The 24,802-nt window shown below is 45.5% G+C and overlaps 1 protein-coding gene across 15 annotated transcripts in view; it reads left to right on the top strand.

Annotated features, from left to right (window-relative positions):
- ITPR1 (inositol 1,4,5-trisphosphate receptor type 1) overlaps positions 1-20,191 on the top strand; it is a 191,537-nt gene extending 171,346 nt beyond the window's left edge. For all 15 annotated transcript variants that reach the window (XM_026074800.1, XM_026074799.1, XM_026074806.1 and 12 more), the window contains 4 exons: positions 241-406; positions 1,225-1,385; positions 12,458-12,619; positions 18,804-20,191. In XM_026074800.1, coding sequence (XP_025930585.1) covers positions 241-406; positions 1,225-1,385; positions 12,458-12,619; positions 18,804-18,890 — 576 coding nt within the window. In that variant the 3' untranslated portion in view covers positions 18,891-20,191. The remainder of the gene's footprint in view (positions 1-240; positions 407-1,224; positions 1,386-12,457; positions 12,620-18,803) is intronic.
- Positions 20,192-24,802: the final 4,611 nt, after the last annotated feature.

Genomic DNA, 24,802 nt, shown 5'->3' with positions numbered 1-24,802 from the left:
GGAAAGAACAACTTCACAGAGGCTGTATACTGTTAGCTGACTAATTTGACTTTTCTTTCAGTAATCTTGCATTTTAGTTTCATTTAATGTTTCGAGTCCTAAGTTATCACTGGAAAGCATCAGAAACAGCGACTCAAGGAGGGGGTGGGGGCAGCATACACTATTACTGTGGGAAAGGAGGTCTAAGGGTCAGACGTGCATGTATTCGGGTTGTTAATCATTAAATTCTGTATCTTGCAGGAACCTCTCTTTGCTGCTAGAGTGATATATGATCTGTTATTCTTCTTCATGGTCATCATTATTGTCCTTAACCTGATTTTTGGCGTGATCATTGACACTTTTGCTGATTTAAGGAGTGAAAAACAGAAGAAAGAAGAGATTTTAAAAACTACTTGCTTTATTTGTGGTAAGTGTAGAAACATACACTTAAGAACCAGGAGCGATTCTGTCATAAAGCTAGCTGCAGACCAGCATACCCAAGAAATCTATGGTTTTAGGAAACAAGAGTCTTGAATTATTGGCTGTTCCTATCTTGCATTCCTCAACTAGTTGATATTCTCGGGGACCATATGCGTAGGAACTTGGCAGGAAAAAGAGAAGGGGAATGTATTCTCAGTATACCACTTTTTCTTCAAATCCTTAGTTTCTCCTGTGTTTCAGCAAACAGTTTTATATTGGAGCAGGAGAGATTTTATAAACAGATTACTTTTCCAAGGATGCAGAGTGATTAGTAGTGTCTGCGAAGCAGTTAATTCCAAATGTACTGATGTGAAAAACCGAACTGCTGAGCCTGCGAGTCCAGCGTGGTTAAATGACATGGTCGTGCAGAAGTTACATAACACATACACTGGCATAAGTAGCCTTTGGAAGTTTGCTGCAAAGCAAATGTTGCATTTTGGTACCATTTTGCCTAAAAATAGGAGATGTGTTATGAAATCCAATAAACTGGTTTCATACTAGGTAGCCACCTTTCTTAACTAAAGGTTTTCTGTTAGGTGCAGTAAATGTAACCACTGCTCCTAATGCCGCCTTTTCTCTCTCCTCTTCCCATTGCACTGTGGCCATTTGTTACAGATTTTATCCTTATTATTTAGTGTTCATTTAAGAATGATTTTTTGAGTCTTAAGTAGTACAAGAAACTGTACAAACAAATTTGTTCTTAGAACTCATTTTCTTAGTAACACTTTACAAATGCTAAGGGTCATGTATGTGTCACTCTCGTAGGTCTGGAAAGAGATAAGTTTGATAACAAGACGGTCACATTTGAAGAGCATATTAAAGAAGAGCACAATATGTGGCATTATTTGTGCTTTATTGTGTTAGTAAAAGTAAAAGATTCAACAGAATATACAGGACCAGAAAGTTACGTGGCAGAAATGATCAAGGTGAGTTTGGAGTGTGTGTGCATATGTATATATATTGTTTGTTTTTTCTAAACTAGGCTGATCTGCTGAGCTATTTGGTAAATACAGTGCTCTGTATTAAGCAAAAACTTGGAGTAAGACTTTTTCTACAGTAATAGGCTTAATCCAATACCATTCCTTTTAGGAGTGTCCTCTAAAGATAATAAAGTTAAGATGTACTTGTCAAAGTAACTCGATAAAAAGGCATTGCAGACGTGGTACCACGTTGCAGGTTCCAGCCAGCTGCGGCAAGCTGGTGGCTCAGAGGGTGCAGGAGAGGTGCTCTGGCAAACCCACGCGTGCTGCAGCACAGCAGCTGGGCATTTGCCTCTGCGTACCTGCGGCTGCTAAGCCTCTAAAACATTCACGTGTGTCTGCCAAAGGAGGTAGCAATATAAGCAGTGAAATCTAGGTAGCCGCCGTGGTTTTGGATCAGTCACCTAAGGATGAGGAGGGGTTATTCGGTTCTCAGAACTGACGTACTACAGTTCAAAAGAGAATACTTTCACACTGGTAGAAGTGTCTGAAGTATGACATACAGGTTATAACCTGTCCCAGTATAAATATCTTAAACTGACTTCTAAGATTTGTTGTCATATGATTTTAGCTTATTGCTGTAAGAAACTCAAATTAGTATCTGCTCAATTGTAAAGCCTTTTAATGAGAGAATTAAAAGGCTAGTCGCTGCCAAGCTGCAGGTTCAGAGCTCCTGGAATTAGATCCTTTGTTTCTAAACCCCAATTATGAATTTGTGTCTTCTGGCTGGTTAGCAAAAGCTCTTTCTGATTTATAACACTTCAATTAATTATTTCTTTATTTGCCTTCAGCCTCATGAACTATATTCATGTAAAAAGCGGAATACTTGTCATCTTATCTCTAGGTTTTTTGGGGGGGGGGTTGCTGTAGAGGTGCAGTATATCTTTAAGCGGGCAATTTATCTTGACCTGTTCAGAATGTAAATCCCCCTGAGACCTCTTAGAGGTTAAACATGTTACTTTGGGGTCACTGAAGTGTATGTCCTAGTTTTGGATTTCTGCCTCTGTAATGAGATCTTAAAGAAATCTTGTGAACAATCACCTGATAGAGGATTAGCACAGCGAGATAACCAAGTACATCACTGCTGCTTTCTAGTCTGACTCGACTGTATTGCTCCCTTTATTTGTCCCACCACAGTAACTGTTAGTTCAGGAGGAAAGATTGCACTCTTTTAAAATGTTGCTGCCTGTACAGGAGTATTTTATATGCTGTGTTCAAACTAGTTTAAAAAAATTGTTCAAAATAGCTAACAACTTCTTAACTAATTATAATTTCAGATTAGTAGTTCAAATTAGATAGGAATAAAAACCAGTCCTGGAATGTGATTGCAGGAAACTCAAAAAGTGAAGAACTTTTGCCAGAAATACAGGAATTTCATTTGTAGAACTGACAGCAATGGCTGTTACTATGTGTCGAATGGGAACATGCATAAATCATGCAGGGACCAAGTGTCTCATGCAGGTGCGATTTTATATAGCTATGTGTTTTGGGTGGAGATTTTGTGTCTTGTAGCTGCTGCTTTTGCAGTTCATGAGCCAGTTTGGAACGGAGCTCATGCGGTTGCAAGTGTGCCTGGCCGTGCCACGCGGGGCTGTTGCAAGCGTGCTGTAACYGCACGAGCTGGGGAATAGGAAGTAAGTTTGTGCTTTGCACATCAGTTGTCTCCCACAACGCAGCACCAGTGTGACTAGCGCAGCACGGGCTGCTGCTAGCCTCCCCTGGCAGTTCTCAGCAGCGTTTTGCAGTCTAGATACTCCTTAAGACTGATCTGGCAATCTTCTTTTGAAACCTCGAAACCGTTTCTTTCCATCGTCCTTTGATATTAAAAACATTCTCTTGTTCTTTTCTGCCCCAGAAAATCTGAATTGAAAAAATTTTAAATATATTTCTGCATCAGACCTGTTTTAAATACTTCAGTAAGAGTCGGAAGTCCTTTCTTCTGCTTGAGGTGTGTCTAGGAATAACTTAGTCCATGGTTCAGATTTGATTCAAACCTTCTTTTTGTCTTCATCCCATAAACAAAACTAAAGTAAAAGCTAAAGCAAAGCCTTAAATATATCAGCGATTCCAAAGGTTCATATTACCTTGTCGGAGGTGCTGGTGTATTTTGTCTATTTGTATGGAGAGTGAGAGGGAACCCATGATTGCTTTACATCTGCAGCTACCACGTTCTCCTCAAAAGTCTACTTATTTCATGGTTAGATTTAAAAGGGAATTTTTCCCCACATTTTCAGACTCAAGGTGGCACTCTAACATCTTTGGTAATGACATAGATGGGGCAGCTCTTTTTCCATTGCCTGTTATGCAGTACCATTGTTCAACTGAAATATAGACACATTTTTAATAGTTTAGGATAGGAAGCATCATATGCTCTAGATCATACTATGATTATAAAATACACCTCAAATATGATTCACCTTTGCTCTGACTCCCAACAGAATGTCTTTAGAAACCTCTTAGGTTTCTGCCTTTTGGCAACAATCAAAATTTGTATTTGTGGGTTTTTTTTTCCAAGCATCACAGAACATTTAAAACAGAATTTAGGACACTGAAATTATATTCACCATCAGCTTGTGAGTTGCCTCCAGTGCTGCTTGTACAGTGCTTTAAAGATATTTTAAGTACTGTGTTATCAAATGAAATTGTCCATGATTTTTTTTATGCCAGTTAGTGAATATTCACAAGCTTTAAGAATGATCTTCAAATTTGATGTTTTCTTATCTAAAAATAACGTGTGCAGAGAGGCAATTTTAAGGCTATCCACTGCACTGGATGCAGCAAAGCTAAATCTTGCCCATAGAGTATAGCCTGCAGGAATCTGATCCAGCATAAAAAGAAATTGTAGCCGTGAAAATCAATGATTAATTACAATTCTTTAGTGCATTTCTGTTTCTTCATGTATAGAGGCTAATGAAGTTAGTGCCAGTGTGCAGAAAGAAGTCAATAATTAAACTCGGAAACCAAGTTTAAGGTTTAGAAGTATTTTGCATACCATAATCCTCATCAAAATAAACAACAAAAGACCACAGTGATCTGACAAAACCTAATCTACCATATCTCAGTGCTGCTGGTTTGTGACTATACCTTCCATAAGCTTTTTCCAGCCTATGAGACAAATACGGGTCTGTCTTCATTGTTTATAATTCTCAGATTTTTTTGTTGAATTTTCTTTGTTTGTGGCATTCCCTTTTGTGTACTGTAACATGGGAACCGTGCTGCTGTGGTCCTGTAGCTACAAGATTTTGGTAGGAAACCTGGAATTCATCCCCAGCTTTTTCAGCTGTAAGTAGGGATACTGTTCTGCTTCATTAGTGAGGTGAACAGGTGCCTGCTGTGATGTCCAGCGCCAAATTTGTGAGACATCTTAAGATTCTTGGTTAGGAATCGCTAGAGAAATGCAAGGGGAAGAAGTGGAATTGCTGGCTCTGTTTGATGTAAAAACTGAGCTTGCATACACGCCCTAGTTGTTCAAGTGAATCATCTGCTGTCTTAAAATTCTTACCAGTGTTTCCAAGGTTGATAACTTTATGGATTTCGGGAGATGGCAAACGGAAGCTTGGCACAAAGCAGATCACCTTCTAAATGCATTCCTGAATGGTCTCATAATATGTATTTAATAGCACAGAGAGTACCATAAGAAGTGAGGAAACATCTAGTGGTACTAGGAATGGCCTTTAATTCTTACTGCTTATAAAGCCCTTCTGATGACCTAACTTCTGTTCATCTAGCTAAATCACTGCAGATGTTCACTTAAGATAGTGAGGCTTCAAGATGGATCAATGTCTTTTGAAAAGTGTTTATCTGGAAAGTATGCTAATGGTGTTACAGAGCCGACAGTCCAGCGCGTCTCGTGTTTCCCGTGAACAAAGGCATATGGTTCGGTTGCTATATTGCTTTGTAGTCACCAGGGAAGATCAGGTGATGTCTGAATAATACCGTGTGTGTGGGAGGTGGGGGGATCCACTTATCGTGTTGGCCAGACACTGACATCCACACCCAAATGACTAATGTGAACTTGGTGCAACTCCCTACAGATTAATTCATTTAAATGCCTTCTCTACCCATCCTCGCAGGCTTGAGAGTTTGCTCTTAAGTTTTCTGCATTTGCCTCCACTTGCTGTAGCAGACTGGCGTGTAGCAGCCCCGCTGGTACAGCTGTCTTCCGAGCATTGGCAAACCTCTGCTACAGACAGCTGTTTGCAGGCATTTGCAGTAGGTAACAAATTTGTGCTCTGAAGCTCGGTACATGGAGAACCACATGCGCGCGCTCAGCTTTTGTGCACGAGGCGTTGTGCAGGCAGCCGCAGTGTGCTGCCGCTCGCTTGGGCGAGTATTTGCATAGACAGCTCTTGCGTACGTAACGTGGATTTGCATATCCACCTTCATGGCAGCCTTTGATCCATGTGGGTAAGAGCCACATGGCTGTGAGTGACTTTGTGCACACAGATGTGCACATTAAAAAATAAAGACTTGTTTGGAGAAGTCTTTAACGTGGAGCTTCTGAACTAGTCCTTGCCATTTGGGCAAATTTTTGATCTCGTGTTGCACCAAGGACACATGTCATATAACCTTTATTACAAAACCGAGGTAGAGTGGTGTAAGGGCTTGCCCAAGCTCACGTGTCCAGATCTAGAGCTCTGACTCCCCAGTCTTAAACTGGGTTGTGTCATCATTTGAGAATAAACCTTTCATAAATAGAAGTGATGGTGCAGGTACTCTTATGGAATTTGGAGTGGAAATGAAGACTTAAAGATTTCCTTTCGTGCCCGAATTAACTTCTTCGTACAAACTGGACATTTAACTGTAGTAGTGTTTCTGTTTTCTTTTTGTATTGAGCTAAGTGCCATACCTTAGTTGGAAAGTATTTATTATTATTACTTAGAGTATTTAGTGTAGCCCTTGACTTCTGCCAAGTCTTAGCCTCCTGGTAAGCAAAGGGCATGTTTCATCAGTCTCATAAGCTTTTAAAATTACGTTCTTCCAAAAGTGCAAGTTTGACTTGAAAGGAATTCTTAAGGGATTAAACTCCCAGCCGTGACTGTCTTTGTGCTCTGAAGCACAGCAGTGGAAGTGCATAATTCAGAACATGCATGACGCTCACGTAATAATAATGACTTTAAATGGCTCCTGTTTCCCCAGGCTTTATATTGAATAAAATTCAATCGGAGATGGCCTGGACAGTGGAGTTAAACCAAAGCGCCTATAGGAATGACAATTGGCAGGCCATGATGCTTCCCAAAAGTGTTTTGATAGGGACTTACCGATTCCAGCATTGGAGAAAGATATGAATATCACCGAAATCTCAGTTTGAGGAAAATGAGAAACTTGGTTACATTCACGTGTAATTTGTGCTTGGAAATCCTGCAGTTTTGGACAAAATCAAAATCAAACAGGGAAAAAAAGATTGTCGTGTCAGTACTTAACAAACCAACTGCAGGCGCTGGCGGGAGAGCAGCCTGTACAAAGAGCTCGTACACAGTTCCCCAGTCATACGTTAAGAAACTGGGGCTTCCGTGTTCCCGGTAGAAACGAATGCTAACGCTAAGCCGGGGAGAGAAGGAGCACTGAGGAGGGCAGAGTTTGAACGGGAGCTGATAGGGCTTAATTTGGTGGCATCTGCCAAACAAGCTGCATCTTGAGATACCTTACCCGAGTTAGCTAATATAATTACAGGGTTAAATAATAAATAATAGCAGAGGCAGAGAAGAGCAGAGAGGTGTGTTTGGCCCCTGGCTGCTGGAAACACTGTGTCATAGGCATTGGTCTTGAGCTCTGGATTTAGTTAGCTAAGCTGTTGTTCCACCCTTGGAATAAGAGTTGGGATGCAAACCAGAAGCTGCATGGAGGGAAATGTTGGTCAACCTGATCTTCCCCACGCAGCATTAATCCGCTCTTCCCTCCGGAGGTGCCCGTGGTGGTGTGCTCTCCAGCCTGCTTCAGACAAAACTCTCGTTGCTGACGTTAAGCTTATGTGGCCGAGTTTGTGGCTTTCTCTGATAAACCACCTGGGCAGGGTTAAGCTCCACAGTGAACCTGCATCTGCGGGAGCGAAGGTGCAGTAGGGCCGGGGGTCGCGAGGAGACATTGTCATTGGAGATGGGTGTGATTAAGTATGTGACGCCCTTGAAGCAACTGCAGCCAAGGGGGAGCACGGATCTGCCGTTCAGTGCAGCGTGGATGCTCCATTGCGAGCTGGGGCAGCCTCCTCTCGAGCACCCAGCAAGGCCTCGCTGTGTGTCCGGGCTTCTCCTCCCTGCCCCAGGGCCTTCTGCCCTTCCAGTTTGGAGTATCGCGGCAGTCATGCGGCTCCCAGCAAGCAGCCCCGCAGCAGGAGCGAACCGCCTCCAGGCCCCCGCGCTTGCGACGCGGCGGTGCAGAAACCCCCATCAAGGGTTTCGCTTTGGCCGAGTGAGTCTCTCCTCTGCCAGCAAGAGATGGGGGTGGGTGAGATGAGAAGGGAACACTTCGGCGCCCTGTGACGGCTGGTTTGCACCACGCGTTGCAGCGGCGATGGATCCCGAAGCCCTTTGCTGGGCGCGCGCTCCAGGGGAGCAGTGTCCTTGCAGGCTGAAGTGCGCCCGCCCCGGAGCAAGCTGGTCCCAGGGCACCCCAACCCTTAAACCAAAACTGGGGGAAAAGGGAGGGGAGAAGGAAGTTGTGCTGGGGAGGATAAGCTGTTGGACCTGGAAAGCCGTCCAGAACCGCAGCCCTGGAAACCTTCCTGGCTGCGACGCCCGTCTGCAGCTTGGCCCGCTCCCGTCTGCGACCCGGCCGCAGCGTGGCCAGCCGGCCCTGACTCCCGGCCACCGCTTCCCCCAGCCCGGGAATTCCGCGGCGCTCCCGGCCGCTCGGAGGCCGCTGGGCTCTCACCGAACGCGTTGTGCAAGAGTAGGGGGGTCACGCGCCGGTGCCGTCCGCAAGCGGCCGCTCGTGCAACCTTTGCCTATGTAATCGGCTGCCCGATCGATCGTGATGCAATCCGTCCTGCCCCACTTAAAACCTAGAGCCAAACAACCAGAAGTAGGTTGCTGAGCGCGGGTGGCACTGTAATTTCTGAAGGAGTAAGGAACTCTCTTTTGGGAATTCCCGCAAGAGCCGTCCGTCTCCGTCACGTTAAGTCAGGCGATGTTTGAGGTAACCGCGTTGCGGACGAGCAAAGCGACGCGCAGTGCAAGCACGTTCCTGGCAGCTGCCTTCTCCTGCCCCCGTGCAACCCCCAGATGATGAACCCAGAGCAACAGTGCAAAGGGGTTTTGTGTCACTAGTCCCCTGTCTAAAGACACGGTGCGTACGAGGGTGTGACGATATTTGGGGGGGGGCATCATAAAGTGCCATTTTTCATAGAGAGGAGAAGTGAGATTCAGTGTGAAAGACGTGATGTCGAGCCCCGTGCGGGAGGAAAAGATAACGTGGTGTGGGGCTTCGTCCAGGAAATACAGGAAAGAATCAGGAGGAGTTTCATCTCGCCACAAACGCAGTCAAGTAGTGCCTAAAGCTTTTCATTTTCGAAGCACTTTGCAGAGCTGCTTATCAGCCGTACAGGCATGATTTTTACCGATAGGTGACAGAAGCTGAACTTTGCTGCTGCCGCCTTCCCTGGGCCATCTGCGGAGGGCAGCTGGAGGAGCTCGTCGCTCGCCGAGTTGTCTCTCGGCAGCCCTAGATCCGAGGCGGAGGAGCAAGCGGGAGCCGGGAGAGGCGCGGGGCCTTCCCCGGGGCCGGGCCGCCTCGCGGCAGCCTGCTCCCACAGCCGGCGCTGGCACGGCGCCGGGGGGCCGAGCCGATGCAGCTGCTGGCACGTTCTGCGCCGAGGCTGCCGCAGGAACCTTTCTTAGAATAAACTCTTCAGCAGAAGCAGGGCAGAGCAAGCACTTCTCAGAATGAATTGCATCTGCATCATGCAGCACGGCTTCCTCTTTTTTTAAATTTCCAATCATGGACATTTTAAGAGACTGGTCAACATCGCCCCCATGTCTGAGATTTAATGATATTTGCTTTACAAGAGGGACTTTTCCAACTTTACCTAGAAAAGAGCTAACCCGAAACCCTGCGCTTGTGGTTAGCCAGCTTCCGTCAGTGGCTTTAGTCAGTTCGTCTGCTCGAGCGGAGGAAGCGGCCGCTGTGACGGGAAGAGGGAGCCGGGGGCACGGCGGGATCGCGGCTCCGGCCGGGGGTGGCGCACGGGGCTGCCGCTCGGTGCCTCTGGAAAGCCGCCCAGCCTGCAGYGCAGGACGCACGGGCGCCCTGGCGTCCGCTTAGAGCTCAGCAGAGCCGAGACCAGCCCGGCACCGAGCCCTCGCTCGGCCTCGAGCAGTCTCTCGGCGGGAGCCCGGGGCGCTCGCAGGCGCCCCTGCCGCGCTCCTGCTTGCTTTCACCGTTCGCCCGGCCGAAGGCATCGTTAGCGATTCGTTTCCAGCAAAGCAGCCCCCGGAGCAGCCCGGCGCGGGCGCTGGGGCCGGGCTCTGCCGTTAACCGCCGTCGCCTCCCGTTTCTCAAGCCGCTTTTTAGGGTGCCGCTGCTGTGCAGCAGCGAAGCGCCCTTCCTATCCGAAGCCGGAGCGGCGGGGTTAGCGCGGGGGTGCGCCGCCGTGCCCGCCTCCCCCGTGCCGTGCTTCGGCCTGGGGGGTCGCGTGGCTCCCGGGCGCCGGCGCAGCAGCTCCGGGCTCCGAGTGAGTCACGTCCTCAGTGCACGAGACTTTTATGGAAGCAGCACGTCTCGTTTCCTTTTCGCCAGCCTTCTCCTTTCGCAGTCCTTGGTATTCGCACGGATCATTTTTATTTTTAATCTTTCTGCACTGCCATGAGAATTAGAGAGGCGCTTTTTTTTCTTTTCTTTCAAGTGAAAGCCAAGGTTTCCCATGCTCAAGAGACTCCAAGGGCCGGGGCTTTCACAGAACCAGTAAATATGAAACCTGTGTCAGAGCTGCAGAAGCTGGGGATGCTGCAGTGTTTGCTGGCTTCGTTTCGCCCCTGCCTGCCGCTGCCAGCCCCTTCGCTGCCTGCAGTGCTCCAGCTGCAACCCCGCGCAGCTAACGCGGGTGCTTGTATTGCCAAGCAACGGCAGCAAGCGCGTGAGGACGAGGGTCTGGGAACACTTGAGAAGTTCACCGGTTTGGGAAAAAGTAAAATAAGTGTTTCCACAGCACTTAAGGACAGGGGTGGAGGCGGGCAGGAGCTTCGGGGCTCTGCGCTGCATCTGCTTAGAAACTTCAGCGCAGGGAGCTACGGCTGCAGGTTAGCCTGGAAAAGCGCATTTTAGTCTAATTACATTTCAGCCTAACTTGCTTAATCTTTGAAGCCGTTGGGCCTGCGGGAGCACGCCGGAGGACCAGTGGTAGTTTCGGTTTGCCTTGCCCGGGTGGGGAGGGGAAGTGCTTTGTGGCTGAGGCGCTGGGCCGGAGCGGCCGGGCGTCAGGGCTGCCCTCCCTCCCCTGCGCGAGGGCTGCGCTGCCCTTGGAGTGCAGGGAGACGTTGCATAGCGCTGCTATTAAATGTTGGCTGTGGGGCTGTCTTTCCCTAAAGTCCCAATACCTTGGCGCTTGTCTTGATAAAGGCTCTCCGTATTTTTCTTTTATTAGCAGAAATCATCTGCCCCGTAGACCGAGATGCGGAGAAAAGCCTTTGCGGCAGTTTTGCCGCCTGTGGGCACCTTGGTTGCGTTACATGGGAAAGGGCCTCCTTGATGCCCTTCCGTCCCTGCGCTAGTGAACTCCAAGCAGATCGGAAGCAGCTCGGTGAAGGTCACGCTCATGGCACCTGCCTTCCCGTCCACCGCGGCGGAGCGCCTGCGGCCCTGGCTTAGGTGGCGTGGGTGTTCCCGGAGGTGACGGAGGGGGGTGTCCCCAGTGGGAGCGCCCCGGCCTCCTTACCTGCGCGTCGCCCCAACCTCGGGCAGCGTCTCCCAGAGGGGCGCACGCACAGCCTGGACGGGAAACCAGCTGGGGACGAGCGGAGGTGTCCGCGTGTGGTGTGCACCCCTCCTCCTCCTCCTCCTCCTCCTCCTCCTCCTCCTCCGCGGCTTTCTCCTCCGTACCCACATCTGAGCTTAACGTCACGGCTGGGTACGTGAGGGTGCATGCGAGCCTTCGGGTGCACTGAACAAAACCCAGCGCGCGCCCACCGAAGCTCCTGGCTGTAACTTAAGCCTGGAATTTCAGGGCGCTCATGTGCCTGAAAGGAAACGCGACTGTAAGCAGTTCAGGAGAACCTGTCCTCCCTTCTGGACTGCAGCAGCTGGTCATAGTACGTGTTTTTTTTATTTTGCGTTAGAAGGAAAATATTTCAACTTATAAAAATATTTGGTTGGAACATGGCTTCTCTTTTGTTCAAAAGCACAGCCAAACTTTGCTTGACCCAAAAAGTCAAACCAACTTTGTCAGCAGAAAATCTTCAACAAATACAAATGGAAAGACTGTGGAAGTCAGGATTGCACCTTGTATGTCCAACTTCGTGATGAGCTTTGAAATCATTCTCCAATGGGGTGTTCTTTAACAAAACCAGGACATATGTACAGTTTCTTATACTGGATTTTTGATTTTTTTTTCTTGTGAAGTAGGTTTGGAACTAAACCTTCCATTTTAACACTCAGTCATAGCTGTTCAAGAAAAAGCAAATGTATTGAAAAGGTTATCCCAAGCTGTTTACTCTCTGATTCTATGTACCAGATTTCTAGCACTGGAAAACGCTTGTCAGGACATTAAGTCTGGGCTATATTATTGTCCGGTGTTCATGTATTACACTGAAACATGTCTTTAAAAAAAAAAAAAGTGGCTGGAGAGAATGAGTTGCTAGGAAAGGAAAAGCCAACAGTAAGAAGCCTTAATTTTCTGTAGTTACGTCTGAAGTGCCTCATTGCCTCTAGTGGGCAATTTTGCAAACTTTCCAGTAAGATGCAAATAAAACTACCACAAAGCTTGCGTAGCTGAAGAATGTCCCAGTGTAGCATTAAAGATTTCTCTGCACTTGCATACAGGTTTTTCTCTGGGAAATGCTAATTACTAACTTGTGCCTGCTTTTCAGGAGAGAAACCTTGACTGGTTCCCCCGGATGCGAGCCATGTCGCTGGTGAGCAGCGACTCAGAAGGAGAGCAGAACGAGCTGAGGAACTTGCAGGAGAAGTTAGAGTCCACCATGAAGCTCGTGACCAATCTATCTGGCCAGCTCTCGGAGCTGAAAGATCAGGTAAGGGCACCGTGCCTGGGAACACGCCGTCACGTGCTGATATTGGGCAGTACAAAGTTCTTTCAAGCCCGTTTTACAGCTTCCTGGATCCTGCAACCAACACGAAGAACTTTTCTAAAGTAGCTGGTTCCTAGGGAAGAAAGTCAACAAACAAAACATCCTCCCAGAGCCCAGCACCACAGCTGACCTGCCTGTCTAGTGCTAACTGAACCAAAATATTCCAAATTGGCCACCTCTTGAACACAAAAACTTGCGTTAAAAAATTAAAGTTGAAGTCAACTTAAGTCATAATTGGTGGGGGGGGCATATGGAGGTATATGTTTTTGGTTTTGGTGTAGCTTTTTTGACCCTAACACCTTAGCACACTATCATGTAAATCAGAGGGTGTGATATTGATAAAGTGCCGTGTTGCTGCATGGACCTCAAAACCCACTGAGAGCCTGGATAAATATGTGAGCGGTTAGCTTGCACTCATCTCCTCTCTGCTGTAGCTACCCTGTTTGCTAATGCAGCTACGATTTTGCTGCTCTCACACTTTTGACTGCAGCACAGACATACCTACAGAAATATCTTGCATTGCACTGTGTATTGCTTCTGCTTAACAAATGCATACCGGGGAGATAAAGTTTTGGGTTGGGTGGGTTTTTTGGTTTTGTTTTTTAAATGCAGCAGGTCTTGCTGCAGCAAGAGCTTGAGGACTCATGTTTTGGTCCAGCTCCTTCCTGTATGCAATTAAGATCAACAGTTTTAAGTGTTTAAAGTGGTACTTCTCGTAGAAACGTTATTCTTTTCTGGGAGAGGTCAGCAAAGGATTACTTATGATATGTGAAGGTGAAACAATAGCAGACCAGAAAATTGCCGTTTGAGAATTATTAACTGTAGTATAGTTTCACTCCTTGTACTTAATGTATTTAATTGAAAGCTTGTGCATGGCAGAGTCCCCTGAAGAAATGAAATCTTGGTAGAGAAATGTTTAGGCCACCTTAAAGTGATCACTGTCGCATTGCTATGTATCGAAGTAGGGGAGGTTGTGCTTCTCTGTACAGCACGTGCAGAGTCAGAGAAGCGGGTTCTCAGTATGCCCCGAACCCCCCAAAAGGGAGCCTGGAAACCGCTTCTGGCTGCTGAACACCCGCCCTTGTGCTGGCTTTGCGGGGCAGTCTCCCTCTAAAGAGCAGCTCAGTAACTGTCCCCTGCTGCTCACTTCTGAGCTCCCCATTTCCCATTTTTCTTCTGTGTGAGTGAACACAGCTCAAAAGGATTAATTACAGATTTTGTATAGACCGTGACTCTTTTTCAGGCATTTAATTGGGGTCAGAAAAAACAGCAAACGGCAGTTTGCTCGTGACAGCAGCCAGTGCTGTGCCGAGTCCCACGGCTTGGTCTGGGCTTGAGGGGCTCTTTGGGATCGGTCCTACCCCAAACCCAGTGAGGGGTTTGGGAAACCACCCAGGCCCTGGGGCTCCGTTCCACGTTGCCCGTAGGGATTGCAGCCCAACTGGAAGTAAAGGGAAAGGCGTTGCTGCCTGCCCTGCAAGCTGTTTGGGGCAGTAAAGTGACTAACTACATATCTTTATGGATTAATAGCCTAAGCCAGATGGTCCAATGAGTTAAGCTTATATAGATAGCCCCCTGGACAAAACCGATCGCTGACTTGCACACTGTGGTATCTCGGGCAGCCGGGGGAATTGCGCGGGGCAGAAGTGCTCGACGGATTCGGTCATTATCTTTTCAGCATGTGATCTGCCTGCTGCAGAACAGTTGGCACAACTGCCTTCAATACTAACCCAATTCCTGCTTCCCATCTCTGCTCTCCTTTGACCTGTTTTCTGCGTAAGCGAGTTATCTTTATGAAGACATTAGTCTTCGGAAGACAGTATTGACTGAGCTCCTGGCTTTCTGACTTCCGATCGTGCTCTACTTTTCTGATGGACTTGGGCCCTCTTACCCAGTACCCTGTGGAGCACAGGAACTGATTAGAAGTACAGGACTGAGAGCAAAAAATCTTGCTCCTCATGGCCGTAATTGATTTTCAGACGCTGTGCCATGGACTCTCTTGCTTTAGTTGCTTTAGAGAGCTGAGGGTAGAAGCAGTTGCTCCTTTATCTGTGCTTTAATACTTGCTGTGTAGCGTTTTTGCTACTTTGCCTGGAAACAATTATCTTAGAACATGTCTCGCGTCTTCCTGTTAAAGGGTCTGACTCAAAAGTGGTCTGCAGTCAACAGGAGTCTTTCCATCGACTCAAGCCAGCCTTGGATCAGAGCGCATTTATTTCTAAAGCTTGCAGTTGTCGGCTGACCAAGCACTAAAACCTTCTTCCTCTTTGTGAAAATAAGAATGAAGGATTTAGCTTTGAGAGAGCAGAGCTATTTGGCTGTAAAAGCAAGAGAGGAAACCAGCTTCATTAATGCTGTGATAGCTTTTAGGAATTCCCCTAAGTACCGTTATTGAGAGAACCCTGCTTAAGTTGCAGGATGCTCCAGTTATGTGACAAAACCAGTATATCCCTCCTCCTGATCAGGAACTGTCCCCAGGAAAAGGAACTAACTCAGGGAACTTCTATTTGTGTTTACTTGTAATTAAATAAAGAGCAAGCCTCTCATTCATGTATTTTTCAAGCTCATTAGGTTTCTGGAGACTAATTGTTAAAAATTGGCATTCAGCATGCCCCCTTTCACCAAAAAAAAAAAAAAAAAAACCACACACCAGAGGCATTAAAATCTTAATCGTTTTAATTCTGTGCAAAAAGATTACAACATAATTGTCTGCAGCAGCAGGGGATTAGATGCAATCACCCAGAAGTCTTTTCCAGTGCCGTGTCCCGATGTCAGTAAGTATGATGCATTTGTAATAGATGCTGGCTTCTCTTTCAAGATGAACCTCTCATCAGCTGGGGACCCTTAACCTCCCTAACCACAACCTTGACTCATTACTGGAACTGTCGCCCGGGTTTCCTTTATTCGAGCAGCCTGGCAAGCGGCGAAGCAGGCAAACACCAGCATGTCGCGCACGGCGTGATTTTGTGCGTATAATCAGTATCCTGATCATGCATTTGGCACATGCCTGGCGCTCATTTCTGGAGCTAATTCCAACTCACAGGTAACCTTTGAAACCAGGCAGAGTGCGTCTGTGTAATTATATATGACTATCTGAGAGTCCAGCTTGACTCGGTTTGAACTTCAGGCCCCTTGGTTTTGTTTTTGTTTTCTTTAATCCTTTCAGCATTGCTCACCTGCTGTCGGGCCCCTCCTGTAGCAGACAGCTTCCCTGCAAAGCGTTGTGCATAGTTTTTATTGTCTGTTAGGCCCAGGTGTACAGTTACTATATCTGTCAAGCTTTTGCAAGAGATTCACTCTCTGCTTAAATGTAATAACGATTAAAATTGTTCTATCTTGTAGGCCTGTGCCTTCTCTACAAGAATTGTACATCTCTCAGAATTAATAACATTCTGCATTTACAGTGCATTTATCTCTCAACGTCAGTTGGTTTATTCTTCCCTTTTTAAAAAGGCAGTTCTCCTTGTAAGTCTCCCGCATCAGAATGCACATCCCTTTTTCTAAGCAACATGAAAAATACCTATTACAGTCTCTTTTCATTGTTCTTTTCCCCAATTTTATCTTTTATTGTGTGTCCTCTGAAACAGTTTGCTAGCTGTGTGAAATCATGGTTCTTAATTTGTCCAGAGAAACTGATTCACATAAACAGGCATTCTTTAAATGAACTATTCACTGTCTCTTTGCGTTCCCAATTTGTGGGTTATCTTAAAAACAGAGGGGGGGGGGAAATATCCCAGCTGATCCGGCAGAGGAGTAGCTTTTATGGTGAGCATGTCAGTAAAGCGGAGAGGTGCAAAGACTCCTCTCTTCCTATCGTCTGCTCCCTTTTGTCGGTGAATCTCTGCAAAGCTTTTGAAAACAGGCTTCCAAAAGTGCTTTAAAGGAGAACGTGAGGTACGACCTATCCTTGTGAGACCATGGTAATTTTCCTAACAAGTAACATAACAGTTCTGCCTCCCCTTTGGTGAGATGTTGAGCAAGACACCTGGTTGTAATCCAGTGTAATTATGGTTTCAAGAGGAATACTGGATTTCAGTCCTTTCCCTGGAGGTTAAATGAGTGCAATGATACGTACCTATTGTACTTGGTGAGTGACACTAATCGTGTGTACAGCGCTGCACGGTCTGTGGTAGATTGAGGATACTTTTGAAGATTGCCCAGAACTATCTGTTTTGACCAACTCATCTTCCTACAATGAACTCCAGTGAAGTTTGACATCACTAGCGACTGGCCTCCAGCCGGACTTTGTGCCCTGATCGCAACCCTCCGAGCCGGCAGCTTGGCCAGGTTTCAGTGCACCTCGCTCTCTGCTTGTCTAACCCCTACTTCATCCGCCTGCCTGCGAAGGTGCTATGGAGACGGTGTCAAAAGCCTTGCTAAAGGCAAGGTGAGCAACACCCACTGCTCTCCCCTCACCCACCAAGCAGTTGTCTCATTTGTAAAGGCTGTCAGGTTGGCCAGGCACAATTTCCTCTTTATAAATCCATGCTGACTACTCCCAGTCACCTGCCTGTCCTTCACATGTCTGGAAATAGTAGCCGGGATTAGTTGTTCCATCACCTTCCCAGGGATTGAGGTGAGGCTTCACAGGTCTGCAGCTCCCCAGATCCTCCTTCTTGCCCCCCCTTGCAGACAGGGGTGACACTTGCTCTCTTCCAGGCCTTTCAAAGATGATCGAGGGTGGCCCTGCACTGACGTGGGCTGTTCCCTCAGCACCTGCCCTTAAATCCCACACCAGAAAAGGGGAATTTCTTCACCATCTCTCAAATTCTAGCTTCTATGCAAATACATGCAAGTGTGTGTGTTGCACATGAATGAGCGCAGGTGCGCTCCCGGAACCCCCTACTTTCCACTTCTCCAAAGCTCCTCAGGAGACTGGGCTGCCCCGGCAGATGCAGGGCAGCCGGGTTCTGCCGATTCCTTTTCATTGGACATGGTATGCCGAACTGAAGGAAGAAGCGACAGAGGCGGAACGTGCCTGCGGCTCTTTGTGGGGCATCAAAGTCCTGCCCAGGCAACATGCGATGATACGGTGGTTTGTCAGGTCTTTGACGCAGGCGCCGCAGAAGCAGGGCTCGCTCGGGCCCTTGGTGTCAAGGGAGGAGGGTTGTCTGGTGAGGTTAGCCCGGAGCTGCAGAAAGATGCTTCCCTGGCCTCGGTGCCCGTCCTGCTCGAGTCTGTGAGCCGCTCCAGGAGCGGGTCTGGAGGTGCCACCTCCTGCATCTCTCCTTGGCTGCTGCTGCAAATCCCCCCAGGTATCAGCTCCTCGCAAACTGAAGAGCAGGCACGGAAGTGATCCAAGGGAAACGCTTGTGCAGTGATCTGATTGTACGCTGATGGAAATCACGAACGTGCTGGAGTTGCTTATTACATGGGGGTTTGGTTTATGTAAGTTTTCAAACCTTGAGAAGTTTTTAACAAGAAAGGGAGCAGAGAAAGGGATGATTATGGTCATTTTTCAATACCACAGTAATAAAAAATGATGATCCATTTTCAGGTTGTAATGGCACCAGCCTACATGGTGGCACCAAACATTGTTTTTATAATGGCACCAACATTATTTTATCTGATGGAAAGTATTGACAAAGATCTGGCTTTCTGGCACTAAGGTTACGGAAAGCAGTTAATCTTACATCACTGCCTTGCACTTTGGCTTTGGCAAATCAAGAGGGATGATTGCCGCCTTCTGATGAAAGGGTTGGAGCATTCCAGTATATTCCAGCAAACAAAAGGGTATTCCCAGCTTGACTTGAGGGCCTCTCCTTTTTTATTTCCCTTTAGTCGGTTTTGTATGTTGGATGAGCTACAAAGAATTTTTAACGGGAAGTTTCTGCAAGCTACTATCTATATTAATTCATGCCAGCTATTTGGTTCTCATGATCTATTTTCTTGCAAAACAGTAGCCAGTCACACGAGCAAGTTCATAGATTTCCCTGATGAGTTCACAAAACAGGTTTGTAGTTGCCTTTTTAATCTATTAGTATTTGGCACAGCAGACAGAAGAGCATTATTTGTAGAAAGTGGATTTCAGAATAAACCCTAACCACAGAATGCAGTGATGGTTCATTCTGCAAGCTGACGTACAGGAAGTGTCTAGGCCTAATGAGCAAACTTTTTAATTTTCCAGATGACAGAACAGAGGAAGCAGAAACAGCGTATTGGTCTCCTAGGACACCCTCCTCCCATGAATGTGAACCCACAGCAACCAGCATAAATCGGAAGGGTCACTTATCCCTCTTGCAACAATATGAATAATGCTAAACAAGAGTTCAGATTCAACCACTAAGGCTGCTTCTGTGTATGTTTAGTTCATTTTGTAAATAACATGTTTTTATACTATATGTATATGACTGCTACTATATAAAGTTTTGAGCATATGTATTGTAATTAGAACTGTTGGCACATGATGGAGGTTACACTTGTGCCAAAACTATCAAAATTGCCTTTTTATTGGAAGGACTAAAGAGAGCACCTGAATTGCACTTGAAAAGAATATTTGACTATGTGACATGTATTTTGTATTTAAAAAATAGAATAGCTAGTATTTATGTTTTTATACAATTGTGCAATATGAATTATGCAATCACAATATATTTGTAACTCCTGAATGTCCTAAAGGGAGTGCACATCTTTGAATCTGGTGTGTTAGTACAATGTAATAAATGGTATAAAATTACAGGTGTAAATGAGGCTGCTGCAAAATAGTGTTACTGGTGATTTTTCATACCCCTGGACATTTTTGTACCATGTGTGTAAATATCCTGCAATGCCATATCTGTTGCCTCTTCCTCCCAGAGATAACTCTGGGAATTCATGAGCTGTTAAATTGGTATCAATTAAAGCAAAACATTACTTTGAAGCTTCCAAATCAGGAAAGCAGGAGATATTTTTCAAGTGTTTTCTTCAAAGTACTGAGGCTAGAAGAGCTCAGATACCGGGTTTTTTAAACGGTAAAATTTCTTAAAGGGAACTTTTTATGCAAAATAGAAGTTTGGGATGAGTATGCACTACTGGTGAATCAGTGCAGTCTCCTACAGGCATTTTGTGCCATGACGCTTAAAAACCTATAACGAGGCTGTCCAGGCTTTGCATTAGGACTCCTTCCGTCTATTTTTTCATTAGAGACCTATGTGCCTGCTAAAGTTTGAACAAACAGGCCTTGCACCAATTGAAATATGAACTATCCCATTAGGACTGTAGTTGAACACTGATATATGTAATACTTGTGAGAGAGCCACTTGTTTTGAGATTTTGTCCCATCCCTTTCTCTCCCTCTCCATTTGGTCACTGTTTCTTTGGTTTCTGCTTCCAGAGAGTATGAGAGGAACCTCCCCCCCCACCCCCCCCAATCCATTGCATAGTTTTATACATGGACCTCATTTTACAAAAGCTAATTTCTCTGCAATACTGTCTACAAAAGAAAAAAAAAACAAAAAAGAGCTACAAACAGAGCTATGAAAATTTGTAAATGCATAAATATAGGTATTTAAATAAATGATGCAAAATACTATATGGTGAGAGGCTACTGGTGGTTTGTCTCCCCCTCCAAGATGGTGCACTGTTGTTTGCTGTCGCACGTACGGTTGCCTCTTTACTAGACTTGCCTCACGGCCAGGAAGCGGTGCCGCCGGCRGCTGGGCGGCTCTTACAGGTAAGGCTCTTGCTCTTCCCACCACAGAAGCGAGCGACTGGGCAGGAGGTTGGTCTGCTAATAACAGAGCAAGTAATTCCTCCCCTGCCAGAGGAAAGCACTAGTGCCCCAGGGGCTCTCTACAGGTTTTGATGCTTCAGACTTTTTGCTGCATATTTTAGGCTTGCCATCCCATGTGAGAGCTTAAAAACTGCTCCAGTTTGAAGTACTGTGTGCTCGGGAGCATTTGCTGATTATGTGTATTTGAATAAGATGTAGCAGGAACTACCTGGTACCATTAATCATCCTTAATCTGATAAGCGCGTACAACTGTCTGAACAGGGTGGGTCTCGCTACTGTAGGTCATCCCAAAACATCAAATCGACTGCATCCTCTGGGGGAAGGGAATCTGGGCTAAGCTCGCGCCAGGGATCTGAGGGTGATTTTGCGATTTCTTAATCACACGCGGTTTCCATAAGGTGTCCTGGTAAATCTGTCTTCCTCGCCTCTCCAGCCGCTGGCTCCTAGCAAGGGGTTTGTGTAGGAAACGTGACAGATGTGACTGCTGTCAAGAGTTGTGCAATAAAAGGAGCAGGATTTCATTTTCTCTGAACAGCGGAGACGTGTCTGACTCATTTCTTCCCTTCGTTCCATTCGGGAATAAACAGACATTCACAGCTCTGCCAGGCCTCCTGGTTTCTCTCCAGTCAGGTGAGAGGGAGGAGGTTCTGCGTGGTAATGGATGAAGGCAGGAGCTTCAAGAAGGCCACCTGTACAAGGTGCAAATATGCAATATTGCTCAATCTTTGCCTAAAAAAGGCAAAATACAGGGAGCCTTCAAGAAGTACAAGCCCTGATCTGTGTGAAAATCAGCCTTATAATATGTTACTGATATTTTCACATGTGGTTGCCATTTCCCAGGAGACGTGGTGAGATGCAAAAAGTGACACGTTTTTCTTCCCTGTGGTACAGCTGCAACACCGTGATTGCAGTGAAGCAAAACCACCTCCCTGACGTTAGAAACACGGCCTGGGGCAGGTGGCTGCTTACCGTGTGGACAAGGCGAGTCTGCGGGGTGGCGAAGAGGGGGTTAACGCGGTCAGCTCTTTCCCTTCCCTGCTGAGCGTCTTGGGTGTAGTCTGTAACAACTTCTGGGGGAGAGAGGAAGGCTGCTCTCTCTTTCCTCCCATCCGTCAACACACGCATGCCATTCACTTCTGGAAACGTGTTACTACGGTGAAACAACATGCATAACAACTATAGGTATTTCACTTTTTTCTTGCGTTATTTGTCTCTCAAGGCCACCAACAGTCTGTATTTTCTGCCCTCTGTCCCTGCCCCCTAAAATTCCTTCATCACACTGTAACTATTTGGTTTACCACTTGTTTCTGTAAATGCTAAAAGTGTTGTTACTTTACAGTACAATTTGTCATTCTGCTCTTATAGGCGTCTCCCCAACAGCTCCCCTGAATCGGCTGGTGAAGTCAGCTTAGTCTTTTTTGATGTTTTTTCTTCTTGGCTTGCTTTAGGTAGCGTGTCCTGAACTCTCTCTGCACGTCGTGGCTGTGACAGGAGAGAAATAGAAGAAACCCTCTTTCGGTTTGTAGAGTTTTTGACCCTGCAACTACGGAAGTTAATGCTTGCGTAAAGGATTTCCAATTCTTGACTGAGATGCTGTGCACTATGTCAATTTGTGATAGGTCTCAAGGAAGCTATATGAGGAGTCTGTATTTAAATGCCACTTTTATTCTTTTCTACAAAAGCTGAATAGCTCTTGAAGTCACAAAAAGCTTTATTCACAGCTTGTAGACCCTAAGCAAAGAAATTCTTGAATCAGAATCTGTAACTATATCCTTAGGTTCTGTAAGTTACCCTTCAGTGTCAGGACCTCAGAGGTTAAGTGACATCTCTTGAGACATTATAAGATACAGGGTTGCTACTGTCCATCTTTGTAGAGGTTTTTTTTTTTTTTTTGGTACTAGTATTCTTAGAGACATTAGGAATGAACTGTCATCTGGCATATGAAATCCTTTAAAAGTGGTGAGATTGGTGTGTCCTGTTAAGTCAGTGGAATAACTATGAATATCAAAAGATAACTTCAGGGAACAGAGCCAGAGGTCCAGAGGAAAGCAAAAAGGATTATGAGATTTGGAAAACATGGCTCATTGGGAACTGAAATTGTGTAGTCTGGAAAAGGGGACTGAGAAAGGAAATAAGCTTTCTGATAAGTTATCAGAGAGAACATGATGACAATTTGTTCTTAAAGTTCACTGAGGATATAAGGGGAAGAAACTGTTCAGTTTAGAGCCTGGGARATTTAGGTCCTACACTGCAGAAAACTTTTTGACTGTGAAAACACTTTCTTGACCTCCAATAAAATTAATGATTCAATGACCCTTGCAGACGGGAGTCAGTTTAAGAATTAGATTAAAACTTCAGAATTTCTACCTGTCTTACATGCATCTGACAATTCTTAGTTTGGAAAAGATTTTTTAAGCAGGATTCATGTATTTTAAAGTTTGGGAATATGACTATTTTGTCTTTTAAATGAGAACTTTTATTCTGAGGTGAAAATGAAAGTGACCTTCAGAAGAGGAAGGAACAAAAAGAATCTACCAATTTTACTAATAATGGAAAGTCCTAGAGGGGAAGGATCTCCGTGTATTCTTCAATTTGCATGAATGGCTGAATCTGTGGATGAGGATTTTCTTTGCTAATGAAGCAGGTGACATGCTAATCAAGGCAATGCAAATAACTGTTCAGAAAGCACAGCTGTAACGCTGTGGTCGTAAGACTGTTACAATGACAAATTCTAGCCTTGTCCTCAATTTTACAGCAAATTGGCACAGGGCAGGACAAAGGAGCCCGGATTACAGTCTACATGCTCATGGCAGGGACTCTCAACAGGACGCGTGTGATGGATACCTCGTTACATAATGGAGTCTTGATTGATACTTTGTCAGGAAAGTCATAATATAGCTCCATATAACAATTCAACTTGTCTCCCAGAATGGGAAATGCTCCTACACACATACTTAATAGGTTTTTTAAATTGCCCATTGTATTCCTGAACAAGAGAAACTTATTTGGAGTACTTTCCCTTTTACGTTTTCAACATAAGCATCTGAAGACGTTGCCATGTGTGTTCTTTGTACTCCTGCAGACCTACTTACAATTTCTTTCCAGGCAGCTATATGATAGCCCAAAGTGAGGTGTTAAAACGATGCCTATGAAGTCTACCAGTGCAAAAATATCCAAAGTACTGCATTCAAGTAGCTGCTGCTGTAGGCACACAAAATTGTCATAAGCCTAACGAAGAATGTTTTGGGGAGCTCTTTGTTTTACCTGGAGACCACATTGTTTTGAGCATGCATGACTGGATTCTCAAATGCTGTGGTGGAAATCCAGTCTTAAACCGTGAGTTTCCTGGCTCTGAATAGTTAACAGCATAACCTTTATGGTTAACATGGCGTATTTGCTTTTACAAACAGACCGACCCCATGTTGTTGATCTTTTAACTTGGTCAGTAGAAGATGTTGATATCTGCAGTAAAACCAGGACAAATACTCCACTAATGCGAAGCTGCCATTTTAACTGTGAGGTAAGTGGTAACTTCAAGAGAGGTGCAGTACTTCTGTGTCTAATTTTTTATTTACTACCTTTTCAATCTTCTTCCAGACTAAACATTTTAATTTGAATGTCAAAACCACCCACAAGTAAACTGAATTGTCCCATCCAGTAGGCTAATGTTGATTTGTTTTTAGTAACCAGCAAGGATGCTGGAAAACCCCTCTAAAGATTTCATTTTTCACAAAAAGTACCAAAAACTCCACCAGTTTTGCATCACAAAGTAGTGGTTAAAGTAAAGGTTTGAGTAAAGCAGCATGTCTGTGGTTTTTGTGGGTGGATGCATCTCGGAATGACTCTCAATCAGTCAGAGGGGAGATCTGCATGTCATCTCTGCATATGACAAGCAAAATCTGCAGTGACAAATATCTTTCCAATACGAGGCTACGTTGTGAGCTACACAACTTTATTACCATCCATAGTAGTTGTCTTGTCAGCATGTCGCCTATAAACCCACTTTTTTTCTTTTTTTTTTTTTTGGTCAGAAGATGAACCAAGGAAGGAAAGACAAATATGGAGCAGTGCTCTGAAGGTACAATCAAACACCACAGCCAATGTGCTTAGTCATATAGAAATTCAACTATGCTGTGCATACAGGAGAGGCCACACCAAATAGTTTTATTAGTCCAACTAGCCTACTTCTGGTGTGCTCCAATGATTATTTAGGATGCTTCTGCACTGCACTTACATGTGCGAGTGGGACTCTTGGAAATGAGATTATGCAAAGCTGGAAGGAAAAATGCGATGGGAACAACTCTTCATCAAATCAAAATAACAGGAGAGCAAAATAAAGGGAAATTCGAATACAGATGCAGCTGGAATCACAACTAGAAAACTTTGCTGAAAGCAAATGAATGCCAATTGATTTA

This window comes from Apteryx rowi, unplaced genomic scaffold (assembly GCF_003343035.1).
Source record: "Apteryx rowi isolate R43461 unplaced genomic scaffold, aptRow1 scaffold_4, whole genome shotgun sequence".
In the NCBI taxonomy this organism is placed as follows: domain Eukaryota; kingdom Metazoa; phylum Chordata; class Aves; order Apterygiformes; family Apterygidae; genus Apteryx; species Apteryx rowi.
The sequence above is the reverse complement of the archived record's forward strand: the minus strand, read 5'-3'. Positions and strand labels throughout refer to the sequence as shown.